This window comes from Scardinius erythrophthalmus, assembly GCF_964197995.2.
Source record: "Scardinius erythrophthalmus genome assembly, chromosome: 10".
In the NCBI taxonomy this organism is placed as follows: domain Eukaryota; kingdom Metazoa; phylum Chordata; class Actinopteri; order Cypriniformes; family Leuciscidae; genus Scardinius; species Scardinius erythrophthalmus.
Genome location: NC_138230.1, coordinates 36,184,382 through 36,202,976, shown reverse-complemented (window position 1 = coordinate 36,202,976; position 18,595 = coordinate 36,184,382). Strand labels below are relative to the sequence as shown.

General features: G+C 35.8%; 1 protein-coding gene across 1 annotated transcript; it reads left to right on the top strand.

The window, feature by feature from the left end:
* Positions 1-5,000: 5,000 nt before the first annotated feature.
* laptm4b (lysosomal protein transmembrane 4 beta) lies at positions 5,001-18,225 on the top strand. The gene is made up of 7 exons (XM_081377581.1): positions 5,001-5,274; positions 8,439-8,556; positions 11,671-11,744; positions 11,950-12,072; positions 12,155-12,253; positions 12,878-12,973; positions 15,524-18,225. The coding sequence occupies exons 1-7, from the start codon at positions 5,179-5,181 to the stop codon at positions 15,596-15,598; spliced, it is 681 nt and encodes a 226-aa protein (XP_081233707.1). The 5' UTR covers positions 5,001-5,178; the 3' UTR covers positions 15,599-18,225.
* The last annotated feature ends 370 nt before the right edge of the window (positions 18,226-18,595 follow it).

The following is an 18,595-nucleotide window of genomic DNA, read 5'->3' as shown; positions in this document are numbered from 1 at the left end:
TATTTATTTTGTTATATTTAAGAAATTTAATGTTATAGTTTAAAAGTATCCAATCTGCTTAAAAACCCCACAGCAAAGTCATAATATTTTCATCTTTAGACTGCAAACACAGCACATTGTGTCTTCATTTATCCATCGATATTTGGGTTGATAACATTTCTAACTCAATTTTACACTATTTTGCTGCATTGCAAGCACTGGTATTTAAAGGTTTAAACTTTTTTTGGACAAAATTGTTAAAACGAGACAATGCATCAATTTTATTCCAAAACGTGTTGTCTTACCCTGATTCACTATGGTAATATTAAAAATATTCATATTTTAGACCTGAAGGAATAGTTTTCGCGGAAAAATACGTCCATAAGTCAGCGAGAAATCTTAAAGGGGTGGTTGATTATGATTTCACTTTTCTAACTTTAGTGTGTAATGTTGCTGTTTGAGCATAAACAACATCTGCAAAGTTCAAAGGAAGATATTTGCTTTTCTCCCATCTAGCGGTGAAATTGTTTATGACTACCAAGTACCAACTGAATACTTTCTAGCCCCTCCCATTCCGAGGGCGTTTTAACTCCTACGGTGGCCGTATTATCTGCCGGCAGTCGCGAGTAATCTCCCCCTCGCATTCGTGTAAAACCACTGAAAAAAAACACGAAAGGCGAAGCTTGAATTTCCAGGTATGTCCCTCTTTGGCTAATGTATTTTCAAGATGGAGGCGCAACATGGCTTCCGCCATTCGAGCGACTCGCTCGTATGTATTCTAAATGGCAGATTCTACGCTTACGAGAATGCTTGACTAGTTGGTAGAAGTAATTACACATTAATGAGCACATATCATTTTGAAAGAACAGTGTTTTTTGCTAAGATTCAACTTAAAAAATTGCACAGTGTATCTTTAAGAAATCGTTTTTTAAGGACTACAACAAACGGCTGGTAGGGACTACATGACATTCCTCCCGTAAAATGTACATAAACCCCGCCCCCGGGAACATGCAGTTCATGTTGAGGAGGAAGAGTTGTGAGCGCATTTGTGAGTCTGCTAAAGCTGTCGAATTCGTCTTTTCACATGCAACACAGTACGTAACACAAATGCAATAGCATGTAATTCTTTAGGCATCTTACAACAGTTCCCACATGAGCGATTTTATAGATTATCATGACAGAATATGCTAATCAAAGACTTGAAGATAGTTAACTCCACATAAGCAACATAAATTCATCAACTAACCAGAAACGTCCTGTTGTATTCTACATGTTGCCACTTCTTGATTCACTCCATTATTGTCCGACTCCAGTTTAAACATAAAAGGCAGAAAAGCTTGTCTGTGTGAGGTAATAGGGGTTATGCGCAACATACTTCCGGGTTCTACAAAACGGGTATAACTACTTCCGGTCGTCAGCTACTGAGGTAAACACAGCGTAGGAATGGTGACCTTTTATAGCAGGTGTTTACAGGAGCTACCCATTCTATCCATTTCAGATGTACATCGTATTGCCAAACGGACTTCCAGAGCCCCGAGTACTCCGTTAAATAAAGGATTTAAGTTTTTAAGCCTCCTCATTTATTCATGATTATGAAGGTATGTAAGTTAGTATATGTAGCTTTTGGTAATGGCACCCGATGTAGAGTTAGCTAACTATCAGTAAGTTCGTTTAGACTTGTATGCTATCATAGTAGTTTAACCTTTTATATTTGCTTGCAGACGATTAAAACAATCAAATGAAGACTGCGTTTTATTTTTTTATAAAAAAAAAATTTCTGATACTTAAGCATTCGTGACTTTTTAACTAAAACAGAAATAAGAATTGTATTCTAAAAAAAGCGCAAAATAAGTTACCTCAGAGATCACCTACCGCTGCAGATGCGTACGGTAATGCAAACCGGAAATGTTTATACCCGTTTTCCGGTTCGAACGTTGGGCGTTCCGCATAACCCCTATTGGAGCTGCTAACACACACCAGCTCTTGAAACTCCGCCCTCTATGCCAGGAGCAGCAGCTCATTTGCATTTAAAGGGACACACACGAAACGACGCATTTTTACTGACCCTCAAATAGGGACAACTTTAACATGCTGTAAAAAATTATCTGTGGGGTATTTTGAGCTAAAACTTCAAATACACACTCGGGGGACAACAGAGACTTATTTTACATATTGTAAAAAGGGGCATTATATCACCCCTTTAAAACCTCCGTGGAGTGGAGTCACCTGTTTAAAAAAACGTAGGAGAGTCTGATGGCAAAGAGAACGCGACAGAGCGTGACAGTGCGTAATAAAACCAGAAACAACTTTGGCTTGGCTTTTCAGAAATGGTGAGAATTGAGGGATTTAAAATGTTGTACTAGCGATGCAGATATTGTATTTTATTGAACCAATAAACTGCCATATGTATAGCTCTCTAACAGTGTGAAGCATTGTGAAGCATTATCTATTGTGAAGGGTAATTTCATTATGGTTGTAGCGCTGTGTGCTGTCATTTATTTTCAAGGAAGTACTGTGTCTATTAATGGGTAAAGCTACAGTAATAATAATAATAATAATACATTTTATTTATAAAGCACTTTTCATAAAAGAATCTCAAAGTGCTACAGAGACCGTGTTAAAATCAAAAACAAAATAAAATAACTAGTACTAAAATATATAGGCAGATATATAATATACAGTAAAATATACTAAAATATACAGTAACTCTTCAGCTAGTCAGCTTGAGATCCTTTCCATCTAAACTGGTTATTTCTCTTACGCCCAGTATTGAGTGTTTTATGAGCAATAGGACAAAGAACCATATTCATCCACACAGTCACACAGTGCCGAAGCACAACCAAAACAATGTTCTTCCGCAAATTGCATGCAGTTTTGGTTACATAGTGGACCTTTAAAGAAATGCAATACTTTTTATTATTATTATTTTATTGTTTTTATATTTATTATTATTATTATTTCGAATCTAACAAAAGCATGCACTAGAAAAAAATACTGGACAATATAGATTTGATGGTTTTCACTAGATTTTACTGCATCCTGAACTGTGCAGTCTCGTGTCACGTGTATGAGACTGACCTCTCCTACCTATATTTCTCATTTCATTTAGGATCTGTGGCACATAAATCCTTTTCCATTGATTTTTTCTTCAATTTGTTGATTTATATGATACAATAATACAGTAATATAGTAGGCTGTTATTAAATATTTTTACTATTTAAAATAACTGTTTTTTGATTTTAATAAATGTTTTGTATTTCAAATGTAATTTATTCCAGTGATGACAAAGCTGAATTTTCTGCATCGTTACTGCAGTCTTCAGTGTCGGATGATCCTAATCATTTTAATTTGATGATTTGGTGCAAAAAAAAAAAAAAAAAACATTTCTGATTATTATCAATGTTGAAAAAAAACACTTTACATCATAATGCATCTTAATATTTTTATGGAAACCGTGATACTTTTTTTATTTTTTTTATTCTTTGATGAATAGGAAGTTCAAAAGAACAGCATTTATTGAAAAAAATGCAATTTAAAGTGTCCTTGCTGACTTAAAGTATTATTTTCATTACAAATATTTAAACTGACCCCAAACCTTTCAATGGTAGTGTAATAATTTCAGTTAAAAAAGGCTTGTACAACTAAAACCAATATAGACAAACTACAAAAAATATTTATATATAAATATTTATATATTGTAAAATTTGAAGATATTTGTACATGGCAAAGTGAGAACTGTAAAAGTTCCCCATTCCAGGTGAACCAGTGAACCTTACACTCTTTGTACAGCCACCATGTTGATTTGATGCTGTTAAACTTTCTTTGGATGAGAGCTGTAAATCCCCTGATGCAGTGATGAAGCTGCCGCCCACAGAGGCTTACTGGACACACACACACACACTGTCTCACTGGTACGGGCCATCTGCTCTCCTCCTCTGTCACGCAGAGCAAGCCCTGTCCTCATCAACACTGAATCCCTTCATATAATCTCACTGGAGATTATCAACACTTTTGTAAGCAAGAGGGGGAATAAATCTGCATCCGAAGACATGTTTGCTCCAGTTTTTACTTGCGTTTCTCATATCCATGTGTATCACCTGTCACTATAGGGATGGTTTTGTCACTATAAACAGTTTAAATGTGTATGTCGATCACAAATGAAAATCATCTCAATCATTTATCCAACCATGTTAAGTCAAAGAGCGAAGGGAGACTTTGGTGATTAAAAAAGCACCCCAGTTATGTCATCTGTGGAGTTTTATAACATAGCCTAACTCAATAAACATATCTCAAACTGTGCTCGGATTTGCCAACATGCCAAAGTCTGCAGTCAAGTCAGAGATTATATATCATATTCTTCATGTTGGAGAATTTTTTGGAGCATATTTTATTAAATGTTAGGCCTATATAATACAGTAAAATAGCTAATATTATGAAATATTATTACAATTTAAAATAATTGTTTGTTTTCTATTTGAATATATTTTAGCCTACATTCATTCTAATATTCTGATTATAAACATAATTATCAATGTTAAAAACAGTTGTGCTGTTTAATATTTTTGATGAATACAAAGGTCTGGGGGGGGGGGCATTTATTTTAAACAAAAATCTAAGGCTTTTTTTATTATGTTTGAAATGTTATCCATTTAATACAGCTAATTAATTACAGTATGTGTTGGTCAAAATCTTTTACATTTTTACTGTTTCATAAATTATTTTGTCTATTATTTATTTTACTGTTTAAATTTGGCTATACCTATAATAGGTTCCACTGTGACAACTTGCCCCATGTAGAATGACAGTATTGTTGCTTGTCACAAAAGGTCAAATTATGCTTAACCGTTTCTTCCTAAATGTTTTACATCATCTTTCTCACATAACACAAAAATAAACCCAAATTTTGACTTCCCGGCGTGACGTCTGCAGTCAAGTGACTTGGTCTGGAACAGCGAGTTGCACCAGAGGGCCCCTGACGTCACACCAAATCCCCCTCTGGTCACGTGGTGCGGAGATGAGCTGGATTAATGCAGCGGTAGGGAACAAACGGGACGGGACGGGAAACGGAAACAACACAGGATTTAACTGCGACGGTGAGCTGCAGCAGTAAAAAAAGAAAATCCTTTGAATTATATAAAAACAAATCTTTAATATAAGCTAAAGACACATGCACTAGTCGTGCAGTTTTTGGACGGAAAGATGATGATTTCGCCGTGGGACAGATGGTACACGACCAGCTGCTGCCTGTGTTGTCATGTACGGACGGGCACCATTATACTGGGCATCTGGTATATGGTGAGTCAAGACGATTTATTTTAAATAACATATGTAACGTTATTTATAGGTTTTTTTTTTTGTTTTGTTTGTTTTTTTTATAACCAGCATAAACTATTTTGTATATTGTTAGTTAATTGTAAATATTTGCGGAATTCTAATTGAAAGTTTTTTCTAAAATTATTAAAAATGGTCGTTACAAATATTGTGTTACCTATCTAGACAGCATTTTTGTGCATGCCTAATTCTTGATGTTCTAAATTCTGCACGCACATTTATGATTCATAATGTCATTGTGCTGATGGATGCTATAGATGAAGCAACACCGCTGACAGAATATGAAAAATAAATCAAATATAAAAGAGAAAATCTGAGAAGAACGAAATAATTTAACCACTAAATGATGGTTTAACAACGCGTAATTGCTCCTATAATGTCGTGCTTCCTCCTAGTTGAGACTTGTTTTAGAAACAAGAGCTCCTTTGCATAATATATATCTGATGCTTGAAACTGTTGGCCTAACTAAAGAAAGTTGTCTTATCGAACTGTGTCCAAAGACCTAAATATAAGAGATACTAATAAACAGTGGAATATTCTGGTCACCTCCAGTTTCTTCTGCATTGCAAGGAACAACAGAATTCATTAACCTAAAAACTACAGTGACGTTTATTGACACGGACAGGAAAATGCTTCCACAGACAAAACATTATCAGACAATGAGTGAGGATAAAGGAAATGTGTGTCACAGATTAATTACATTTTCGATATAAATGTCCTTCGTGTAGAGCTAATAGCATAATATGATTGATTGGTCTTTTGTTTGGTCTGCAAAGTCAAACAGCACTATATATATATATATATATATATATATATATATATATATACAGGGTGCGATTTGCCGGGGGGGATGCGTGGGATTTCCCCCTTTCTGGTCAATGTATCCCTGCCTCTGCTTAATTATTTTTATCCCCAGTGGGGATAAATTTATCCCCCCCTCAAAGTGATCAGTGCTACTACACTAGTGGCGAGGCGGATCACAAAACTTATCACGGATCCGTGGTTTGATTAAAGTCCATTTTATTTTAAAATGCGCTACTTTGACTGGCTCCGCGCAGCCTCTATCACCACTCTGAAGACTTGCTCAATTTCCCGCCCACGGCGCTATATGATTGGTTACACCTCACGAGTAATAGCCTATCAACACTTGCGAGACGGCTGCAGGTCTTTTTTTACGCCGTATATTCAGCATATTACTGAAGCGGGAATAAAAATCACAATCTGATTATCTGTTTCTATGATGACAAGCAGGGTTAGTGTCCCAGTCACACCACTGAGAATGGCCGAAGTTACACATACGGTGTTTTACTCAATTGAGACTAAACGCAAAGGTTTTTTGATTACTCACTCACTCTTGAGTTTCTGGCGCGAGTGATTTCAATGTAAAGACGCGTTTACGCGCGTCTAGAGGTCCTGCGGCGCGGTAGACGCGAAGCCCGAATGAGGCGAATTGACTTTGTCGGCCCTGCCCGACACGTTAACTGTAATCATGAGCCCGAGCCCGATTTAAACCCGCCCAGAGAGAGAAGTTTTACACACATTTTTTTTAATACGTGGGCCGTTATAACCAGGTGGCGCCAGGGAAGTTGAGATGAAGCAAAGATGAAGTTGACGATCGCCATCTCCGTAGTGAATGCACATATATGGAGAAATGCATGAATTACATCAGAGTGTTGCCTATTTCTTTTCGTTTTAAATTGTTTCGTTTAAAGACATTTCAAGCTTTCTTTAGATATATTTCTTAATATTCTCTGTGTGAGGCATACACTGAGTTTCGGTTAATTTATGATGAGATGCGCAGTGCAAGTGACCGGGGCGCGCGGGCGCCTCCATGATTAGCCTATAGCCTATGTCTGCTATATTTGCTTCTTAAATACATGCAATTCGTTGATGAAAAATGTATTAAAATTAAGATACAATTTATACAAAACGAAATTCACTTTAAAGAAAGGCTTTCTACAAAACAAAACTTAATGAAGTGGTCAAAATCATGTCTGACCCACTCCAAGTCTCCCGATATACTGCACATCCTATCTTCGTGCTGTTCACTTTTCATAATCAACATAGATGAAAAAAAAAAAAAAAAAAAAACATTATAATATTTTAACAAATATGCAACTAAATTTATTTAGTTATTTATTTATTAAATTTATTATTTAATGGCTAGGCTACAACACATAGTAGGCCTACAGAATCTCTGTACAAATTTCTGCACATTCATTTACTGCTTCTGAATTTTACACACAAGTTGAAAGGCATTTGTTTGTGCATAGTAAAACATATCTGCAACATTTATCAAGTTCACGGATAATTGTGCGTGCATTTATTAATTATTATCTTAATTAATAATGCAACAAGGACAAATCATGGTAACTGTCTTGTTTGTTTATTCAGAATGAAATGGATCGCAAATGGATCCGAATGAAGAAATGTAAAAAAAAAAAAAAACGTGGACAATGATGAACACAGAAAATAAACATGAATGAACTTTGGATGAACTTTGGATGGCCTAGGAGTAGGCCTAGTAGGCTACAACTCTAATTCAACAAGGTTTTAGAATATAGAATATTTTTTAAACAAAATAAATATTTTTAAAGTTTATTATCTATATTATAGTATATTTATCTGATCCTGTCCATTAGCTTTGATCCATGTACGGCTTTTCAGAATGTCACCAAGTAGCCTAAATATTTATGTAGCCTAATTTTTCAGCGCGAAAACTCTAGCTAGCTAGCTGGGAACAAATAAGGGTCCAGAGCAGCAAATGCAGTGAATGAAGTTCATGTTCTCATGGTTTATTTTTATGAATAAAAATGTTTCAAAACATCCCCCCCTCTGTTTTTTTCACAAATCGCACCCTGTATATATATATATATATATATATATATATATATTATACATGGATATTAAAATATCCAAATGCCTAATAATAAACTAAACAATAAACTTTGTTAATCAGAATACTTTTATTTAATCCGAGCAATTTATTCCAAAACTCAATTTACGCTTTAAAACATAAGATTCCTGTTTTCTGCTGATCCTGTTTGCTTTTGCCTAAAACCTAATTGATCTAAACATCTATATTGTAAAAAAGTATATATAATATATATATTATCTGTCCTTTTCAGCTCATCAATGCAGTGGTTTTGTTAATCCTGCTGTCGGCTCTCAATGACCCAGTCCAGTACCACTACCACCTCACCAGCTCCGAACTCGGCACGGATTTGGACGTCATGGACGATGCAAGTACGTTTGAGACATTTAATCTCCCATAGTTATTCAATTCCAGTATGAACAAACAGATCAACATCAACTTTTTAAGTTCAGCAAGAACTCAAAAACTGCTATCGTATTTCCTGGTGGTATCAGCACTGCTATAGATTCTGGCTCTGGTGACTGATTAAAACTGACTCTCATCAGCAGGATTCAAACTATGATTCCCTGTAATTGGTTTGGGCTGCTTTGCATCTGGCCTCTGTTATATGAAGCCTGTTTTGTAATAGGCGCTGAAGTAGACAGTGTACGGTTGAGTGTACTTTAACATATGGAGGGGATTATGTGGAGGGAGCTATTTCAATGTCCAGCACCAGTGCTCTCAATTTACTTACAGTACTGAGAGCTCGAGCATCTAAAATTAATTTTATAGTTACAGTGTCTCATTCAGAAAAACTGTAATATTAGCTGTTGACTGAACTGAATATTTAACGAGGCCATATTATGCCCTTTTACAAAGTCCTGATTTTGTTTTTGGGGTCTACTAGAATAGCTTTATGCTTGCATGTTCAAAAAACACCTTATTTTTCACATATTTAATAGAATCCTGTAGAATTCAACCAATCAAATGACAACTACGAAAGTGTTTCCCATTTTGTGTGCCTTATGCATCCCTGAGGCTGAGAAGTAACGCTCTGTTTAGTTCATGTCTCTATGAAACCCCTCCTTCCAAAAAGCGCAATGTGCTCTGATTGGTCAGCTGGACCAGTGTGTTGTGATTGGTCAACCACTTCGAGTGTGTTTCGTAAATGTCACGTCCCTTATCATAACCGCAAGTTTCAACCACTACTAACGCAACTCAACCAGGCCTCACCCCTCTTTTGCGTATCCCTTAGTCAGGAATTATTTAAATGAGGAATATTATGACATGTTCGTTTCCGGGAGAAAACTCAAGACTACAATGGAGGTGTTTCGGGAGTTCAGAAACAGTGCGCAATGATATAGAGAATAACTCCCTGTGGAGTGACTTTGTGCTATGTAACTTTGCAGACCTTTTTCATGCTCAAACAGCAACATTACACACTAAAGAAAGTTGAAAATGTAAAAAAGTGTAATAGGTCCTCTTTAATGTTCAATAGCCGCTTTCCGACCGGAGGAACCTTTTCACAGTTCTTAGAACTATTGACTAAAGTACCCGGATGTTCCTGCGGTGCGAACACGCCGACTAGGAACGATTTTAGTTCTAGGAACTCCATTTGTAGGAACTAATTTAGGTCCTACTTCAGACAAGGGTCTAAACCAGCGTGTACGCTGATTGACCGAACGCACGCGGAACACCAGCACCCGCCATTTTTAAAACAGCTAGAATGTAAACACACAGATTATAGCCTATATTTACTCCATAAACTTAATATACAAACATGGAAAACAGTGATAGATGGGTCTCTAAACCTTTATGCTGAAGAGAAAATCCAACGCAACTTTGAGGGGACCAAGCCAAACATGATTATGTTTATCTGCCCAGCTAGCAACACTGGACATCAACCACACGTCATAACGTTAGGCTAATAACCTTTTTTCATATACTGTCTACTTTCTATAACAGTTCTATCTAATAAGATATTAAACGGTACTGTTAGACAGACTTCTAACTAATAACAGAGAATGCGAGCATTGTTTGCTCTGGCGTTCTCAGCGCCGCCAAAATAAAGGTCCGTCGCGCCGTCAAAATAAAAGTCACCGTGCTTGCGTCACTCCCTTACCCCTCCTACCAGTTCCTATGGACACTTGGCCAGTGCGAACGCAAACAGCAAAACCGAGTTTGGGGGAGAGTAGTTCTTAGAACTGTTTAGAAGTGGAGAGTTCCTAGAACTAAGTTCCTGTAACTACTTGGTCGGAAAGCGGCTATTGATAACATAAGACATCCCCTAAAAAAGGCCATGAATCTCCCTGTTGCCTGTGTGTTCAAACAGTCTCCCTTCTAGAAACTAGAGAAGTTAGTTTACTTGTTTTCCTCCACTATGTGCTTACTAGGCTGTATTGTTATCCGTAAAACTTATATTACTCAAAAACATGAGATATGCTTGTGTTTTGGAGAGAATGAGTGTCTGCTGGTTGTTTTGGCTAATTCAGTACTATAGACAGTAGGTCAGGTAACTAGTTCATGAGTGCCTTTAATGTCTTGTGAGCACTAGGCTGAACTACTAAAATTTTAACTCAGGCAGGCAACGCAACTGGCTCATATATCAGGCTCTAGCCTTTTCTGATAAATTAGTAAGTTTGTTCATAAATTAATCATTTAGAACGTCAGCATGAGCAATTCATGGTTAGAGTGGTTTACCAACAGATTATTGAAATGATGGATAATTATTATCATTTTAATTACAATTTTCATAGATGTACTTCAATGTATTTGCATCAAAATTTCAATGCATAAATAACATTTTTACTATTTACATGGATCTATTTCAGTGCATTTAATTGAAATTTCAATGCATATTATTTCACTATGAAAATTCACTATAATTTACATAATGTAATTTCCAGTTTGTTAATAGCTCTGGGCATTGACACAGATTTTCTGATCTGATTAATAGTCTCAATTTACATTTTATTTGATTCTGATTCGCAAAGACTTCTTCATTTAGTTCAGTCTGATTTGTATTTTATTTGGTTTACCTATATCTACATTTGAGTTAATGTCGATTCAAGTTCATTTTTGATTAGATATATATCATTTTGAGTTCATTTTTGATTAGATATACATAATTTTGAGTTCATTTTTGATTAGATATAGCTGATTATAGATATATAAGATATATAATCTTATATTAAATGAACTGATACTTTGAACCGTACAAGGAGGTAATCTCTAACTTTGCATTACTATAATATTTACATTTAATTAACATGAACAGTACGAAACAGTCAAATTCAGTAACATTTTCTTTAACATTTTTTCAAAACATAATTTGGTAAACCAAGTTTTTTTTAGTGAGCTTCTCATATTAAAAGATCAATCTGATTTCAGATTGAAATTGAAAAATCTTTCTTCCTATATCTTTACCCAATCCTAGATGGTACATATTGGCAGTTAAACTCAATATTCATTGTGCAGATCTGATGTGGTTTGTCTTTCCTCCACAGACATGTGTATCGCTGCTGCAATCTCATTGCTGATGATTATGATTTGTGGAATGGCAACCTATGGTGCATATAAGGTTTGACTATTTACTTATTAAAGTTCTTCCATCATTTACTCACCATTATGTTGTTCCAAACCCATAAGACTTTCTTTCTTGCATTGAGTACAAACATTAGGGTGAGTAAATGAGATTTAAGGATCATTTGAAGCTCATTCTGATTCTGCTAAATTGGTTTGTGCCGAGTAGTAAAATTATTTCTTTTTTTTTTTCTATTTTTCAGCAACATGCTGCGTGGATCATTCCTTTCTTCTGCTACCAGATCTTTGACTTTGCTCTTAACACACTGGTAGCAATAAGTGTTGTCGTTTACCCCAACACTATACAGGACTATCTTCAGCAGTTGGTAAGGATCTCACGACTTTGAGTTTTTGATATTGCAAATTATCATTCTGTTAGTGACTCGATGTGTCATTATGTTTTAACAGCCTGGGACCTTTCCATACAAAGAAGACTTGATGTCCACAAACAACATGTGCCTAGTATTAGCAGTGCTTCTCTTTGTTGGATGCATCTTAGCTTTTAAGGTAATGCGAAACAACTGTGCTTTCCCTTCGTTGTGATCTGCCAGTTTATTTCTGGTTCACTGTAGCTAGATGTGGCGCACTGTAAGATGACTAGTGAACCTGTTGTCCTTCTAGAAGCCTGACTTTTACAGAAGACTTCAGATGTGATACAAATCGCTTTATGAAAGCCTGCGGGCATTAGAGAGAGGCAGATTATTCTTCTGGGATAAACAGTGTGCTAAAATTAACCTCTTAGCTTGCCTCCCCATGCTGTTGTATGCATGACAGTCTAATGGGTTGTTTATTGCATTGTGATTTTGACCAAAGGTTTAATTTCTTGAAAATTAAAAGCAGATATTTTAGGTTTTTAGATTAGTAGGCACTGTATTTTGCAATTCCTCCAATATAACAGCAAATAGCTGAGGTTATAATTAAAAATGGGGGGAAAAAAGTGAAAAAAGAAAGAAAGGTGACCAGTTTTTGCACATTAAATATAGGAACAAAATCGTGATGTTTATGTTATTTGTCCCATATGTTCTTGTTATATTTTCTGTATCTGTGGCTCATTATTTTTATTGCTAAGCCATATGCGCATGATTTATGATGGTGTTTTATTTAGCATCAACGGCTGTTCTTTCTCTTTAGGCTTACCTTATTGCCTGTGTCTGGAACTGCTACAGATACGTCAGCGGAAGAAGCACTACAGAGGTCCTGGTTTATGTCACTACAAATGACACTACAGTAAGTCAAGGGTTTATTTGAACGTACTCTGTTTATTGGAGCCTTGTTTCTTTACATTCACAGTTGCAGATGTTTCTATAATGAACGTTCAAAAGTTTGGGGTTGGTGACGCTTTTATTCAGCAAAGATGCATTGAATTGATCAAAAGCAGCAGTAAATACTTTTACAGTGCTGCAAAAGATTTATATTTCAAATAAATGTTGTTTTGAACTTTAAATTCAAGAATACTGAGAAAAAAAGTGTTTCATGGTTTCCACAAAAATATTAAGCAGCACAATTATACATTAATAATAATAAAAGACTAGGTACAAAGCTATATTAAATTGTAATCATATTTCACAGTTTTACTGTTTTTACTGTATTTTTAATCAGATAAATACAGCATACGAGACTTTTCAAAAATCAAAAAATCTTACGACCCAAAACTTTTGAGTGGTTGCTGAATTAGGGATGGGAATCCTAAGGAGTTTGATTATTCAGTTTCAGATTCTGATTCCATTTTAAAAAAATCCAGTTCTTTACTAATTCCATGAATGATTCTTTTAGTACATTTGAGAAGGCACCAAATAATTGATCCCAGCTTTATTATTACCATATGTAACTATATGAGGTTTATATTGTTATAAACAAAATATTGGATAAAATTTAATTACTAAATATTATAATTCTCTTCTGAATGTGTATATTTAATATTTGAATGAACTAATAAAAGGACAAAAGCACATAACAAAATTACTAAAACAAACTAAAATGATCATGAAAGCTAATTCAAAATATTAATAAAACTAAAACAACACTCAAGTCATTCGTTCACAAATCATGCTACACTGGTCATGCTGCATATTAGTCAGCAAAAAATATATAAATGAACCATTAACACAAATAAATAAAATCATCCAGTTCTCAGTTCCTGATCCTACACATAATTCAGTCATGAGAAACAGTCACGTAGCCTGCTCTAGAGTTTATCTCTGCACAGCTATAGGGGATATTCTGATGTGCATCCCAGCAGGATCATGAATGATGACGCGCTCCTCATGCCCTCAGTATTGTTGAGTCAGTGTTTATGGAGGGCATTAGAGAGGGCACTGTGCTGTGCTTCTAATCCAGTACTGTCTGCCAGAAGAAATCCTGTCTTACTGCCTCTGCCTATCCGTCCCGCTGCTCTGTTGACCCTCACAGCCCTCCAGTCACTGACGACTCGCATATACGAAGAGTTACATTAACGCATTTGACAGATGCTTTTATCTAAAGTGACTTTCAGTGCATTCAAGATATACGTTTTATCTGTATCTATGTATGCAATTGAGTATAAAAATGTTTGTATTTTTTGGGGTGGGTGATGATCGGACTAATTGGATTTCCCGGGTCACTCAGCTGAATTCCACAGATGACCTTCCAGCATAATGAGTGGTCAGATTCTATAAAAAGAGACTGAAAGAATAGAAATAAAAGGCCATTGAGAAGCATAGGGCTTTTTCACTATTCAGCTGCGGGCCGTTACATAACTGTCCACACTTGTTTGGTTCATTTGAAATCCGCTCGGATCCGCATTCCAGCCATCCTGACAAGGTGCGAACGCGATCCCCTTGGGGTGTTCATGAGCATATTACTAATTAGCTCATCTTTTCATAACAGTACTTAAACAAAGAATGTGGTCTTTCAGAATTTTGGTTGGTCTTTCTATATAGGGAGGATGAACTTTTCACTCTTTATCCAGAGTGTCTTGAAAATGCTTTAGTTTTATGTGCGACTCGGCCGTGGTTTATAAATGACTAGCAAGTAGAGAGAAAAGAGATGGAACGCAGGATTCGAACCTGCATTTTCCACATAAGCACCATAACTCAATGGCTATTTTCAGAATACACACTACTGTGCTACTTTTACTATTTCTTCAGTATATAGTATGTATATTACATTCAGTATGCAATATAGATATTATGGCTACAATTTAATGAATTTGTTAACATGGCCACAACAAATGTATTATTTTGGTGCCTTAATTTAGTTAAATCATGATTAAATGGGAACAAATTAAGTCGTGGAAAACAAATTCTATGTGCGGTGTGAGCTCTGTACACATGACCTACTGCATTTGCCAAAATATGCATAAAAATATTTTTTCCACAATGCATCCATGTCCAATGTGAGACAATAAACCAGAAGTAATATCAGACATGAGATCTTGAACCTCTTTCTTGACTCATTATGCAAGTTGATTTGATGTTTTAATCCAAAAATTTTATTTTGAAGAGGAAATATGATAGTTATATTCCAAATGTATAGCTTACTACTCTTAAAACTTTTTATTTAGCATAATGTGCTGTTTTACATACTATTTTAGCAGTTGATATTCAGTTAGAAGCAAGCTAATGTTCATCGCAAACATTGCTAACCGTGTCTTTATCATGTGTGCTAACTGCTGCAGCTCAAATTTATTGTTTTCGTTTTTTGTGTCATGATTCGCCTAAGAATACAGCATACAGAAGAAATGGGGAAACATGTTATATAAGGAAAGCATTTACTAATATGCCTCTGCGTTAATTTCAGGTACTACTTCCACCCTACGAAGAGGCGATCGCCATTCCACCGAAGGATCCCCCTCCCCAGTACGTTTCGGCTTGAGAATCGCACCACTTTCTTACTACGCTGCCCCCAAACCTTCTCCAAAGAAACAATCTCTTGTCACAATAGCCCATTCCGTCGCCCCGGTCTCCTGTTTGTCGCTGTGTGACGTAAGTCTCCTCTCTGGAGGCAGCAGTATGACTTTGAGACGCCCTTCCCTCCACAAGGCTACCCAGCTGTCCTGACAACCCAATGCTGTGTGTCAGCTCCAATCTGATTTGCACTTTCGGCGATTATGTGTGGCACTGGCCTTTTTAATACTGTGAACTTCTCAGTAGTGTTGTCGTCTACTGATATACCTGAGATTTGAATGCAGCGTGCATGATGAACACGGGGGTTACGTAAGAGCACTTTTCAAATGGGAATTACCTAGAAATGTACTGAATGTAAGAAGCCGGCATTTTCACTTTAATTTCGTTGTACTGTACGAAATGTAAGAAATTTTAAGTCTGGTTCAGAATATAACTAAATTAGTTGTAAAAAAAAAATGTAACAAGCAATGCTACATAATTTTATCTAACAAAGTGAAATCTTTCAAGTCTTCCTTTATACACAATGCAATAATTTGTTAATTTAGTCTTTTTTAACAAATCTATTGCTAGTCATTACTTAGATGTCGTAAGGATCAGTTGTTCCTGCTGTGAACAGTTACAAAGCTCTATACACTTAATATACGTGATGACTCTGATTTAGATGAGAAGTCAAGTAGATTTGAAACATTTTAATGATTCTGTTGACTGTGTTTCATGCATCGTGGGGGATCTGACTTCTAAGGAGACCCTTAATTTGCATTCGTTTGCAAAATGTGTGTGATCTACAAAAATAGTGTGTGTTCGCTTTCTAAAATGTTTGTGATCTCACGAGGAACTTTGCATTCGCTTGCAAAATGTTTGCAGGCTCAAAATAAAAAATTGCGTTCGCTTGCAAAATGTTTGCGATCTCCCGAGAAACTTTGCCTTGACTTTCAAAATGGTTGCGATCTCCAAAAAAAAAAAAAAAGTGCGTTCGCTTGCAAAATGTTTGCAATCTCACGAGGAACTTTGCGTTCGCTTGCAAAATGTTTGCGTTCTCAAACTTTGCTAAAATTGAGAAACTCAGGGGACCGCAAAGGTTTAGCAAATGAACGCAAAGTTTCTCGGGGGAACGCAAAACTTCTGCGAGAGAACGCAAAAGCATTGAAATATGTCCCTTTAGGGGCTCTGTCTAAACGGAAAACTGGGTTAAGGTGCGGTCACATTTACTGTTTCAATAGGAATCCACACGATTGTAATGGCGGAAGATTTTCCTTCGCAGATTTCGCAACAGATTTAATTTGGTAATGCGAATTTGCCGCGTTGATGAACAGAAAGCTACTTGGTTTCAAAGCGACTTCTGTGTGGGCTGTGTTTCATGCATCGCTACACTATTTGACAATAGTCAATGGACCTTTTGCTCAAAAATGTCAGTAATGTGGCCACATGTTTATAGTGAGGCACTTAGAATGGAAGTGAATAGCCATTTCAATAGTAGACCTAAACAATGTGTTCATATGATTTTAGTGTGGAAAAAAATGTGATTATATCCCATTTTACTACTTCTTTGCCATGACATGTAATGCCTAAAATGCTAAATTGACTATAAAACGATTTCAAAATCTTAAACTGCTTAAAACACAAGTTTTAACAGTAATAGTGCTTTCATAAAATCAGAAGCTTCACATTTCTGCTTTTAAATCGTCCAAAAATTGGCCCCATTCACTTCCATTGTAAGGGCCTTGATTTTTTGTGATAATCCACAATATGTCACAAATGTTGTCGATTTATCTAAACGCTCATTGAACCAGGACAGTGCTCCGATGAATAAATGAGAATTATTGTCATTTGTTGAAGTTACATACTCCTGTTTAGGGTAGTATAACGTTTCTGTCATTTTCACTAGGTTACAATCTGTGGCTGCAGACTGCAATGTTTTTGCACATTTGAATATTATTTATTCATGTAATTGTCTGTGAATGGTGTTAATCAGTAATCGTGACAAATTAAAAGTAAATTACGTTACTGCCGACAGTAGATTAGCACCTAGCTCAGTTTAAGTAACATGGCGTCTCCCCCAGTCGTCTCCAAGCTTCTGTTATTGGGAACATTTTTTTTCATTTTTATATACAGTGGCTATGCAAGGGTATTTTGTAACATGTATCCATAGCTGACAATGACTAGGTACTTACATTTAATCATTATGGTAACAATAGGTATAGAAGCATTAATGAACGTATTAGAGATTGATAGATATAAACATTTCCTTTCATTGTTCTAAGCGTAGACTTTCATCTTCAATTCAGCATCTCAGATTCAGCTTCAAGCAAGCAATGTTTTTCGTGAATCAATTTTCAAAGTATTCTGTGTATTTGGAATTTTGCTTTTGGTATCAAATGTGACCTGTACATTTTAATTATTGTCATGATATTCCTCATGAAAATGAAACGGTTATCAATGAATATCACAAAAATTAATTCTCAGAAACCCAGAATAATGTTTGTCAGTAGGTAGAATGGCTGTGAGTGTTTGTCTTTGTCTTGTTACACATCCTGTATTGGGTTGACACTGGCTTATGTCTTATTCATGAACAATAAAATATTACAGTAATGCGTATGGCTGTGTATCTCTTTATTACGCAGGTGAATAAATAAAGATTAATTAAATTTTGTATTCATTATTTGATTCATTATTAGTACAGTATTATTGGTTTGATAACATTTACCTAGCATGATCATTTACCTAGCATTTAGCATGATCAGAGGAGAAAGATTCACTTCCTTTTTGGATGAGCAGAACTGTCAGGGGTTTAGCACTTACTGTGTTCGTAAGAATTTACAATACACACACTTCATCCACTGACCTATTTTTGATGGTTCAGATTCCAAGGATACTATAGTGATGCTTTATTAGAATATAAAACAAAAAACAGCTTGCATTATGTCTTTTCCGAAATAGCATCACTCCAGTTCCCCATTTATCCTTT

Coding starts and splice junctions, on each gene's coding strand:
- laptm4b (XM_081377581.1), top strand. CDS start 5,179: ATGATGATTTCGCCGTGGGACAGATGGTACACGACCAGCTGCTGCCTG. Junction 12,254..12,877: donor GATGCATCTTAGCTTTTAAG/GTAATGCGAAAC, acceptor CTTTCTCTTTAG/GCTTACCTTATTGCCTGTGT. Junction 12,974..15,523: donor TCACTACAAATGACACTACA/GTAAGTCAAGGG, acceptor CGTTAATTTCAG/GTACTACTTCCACCCTACGA.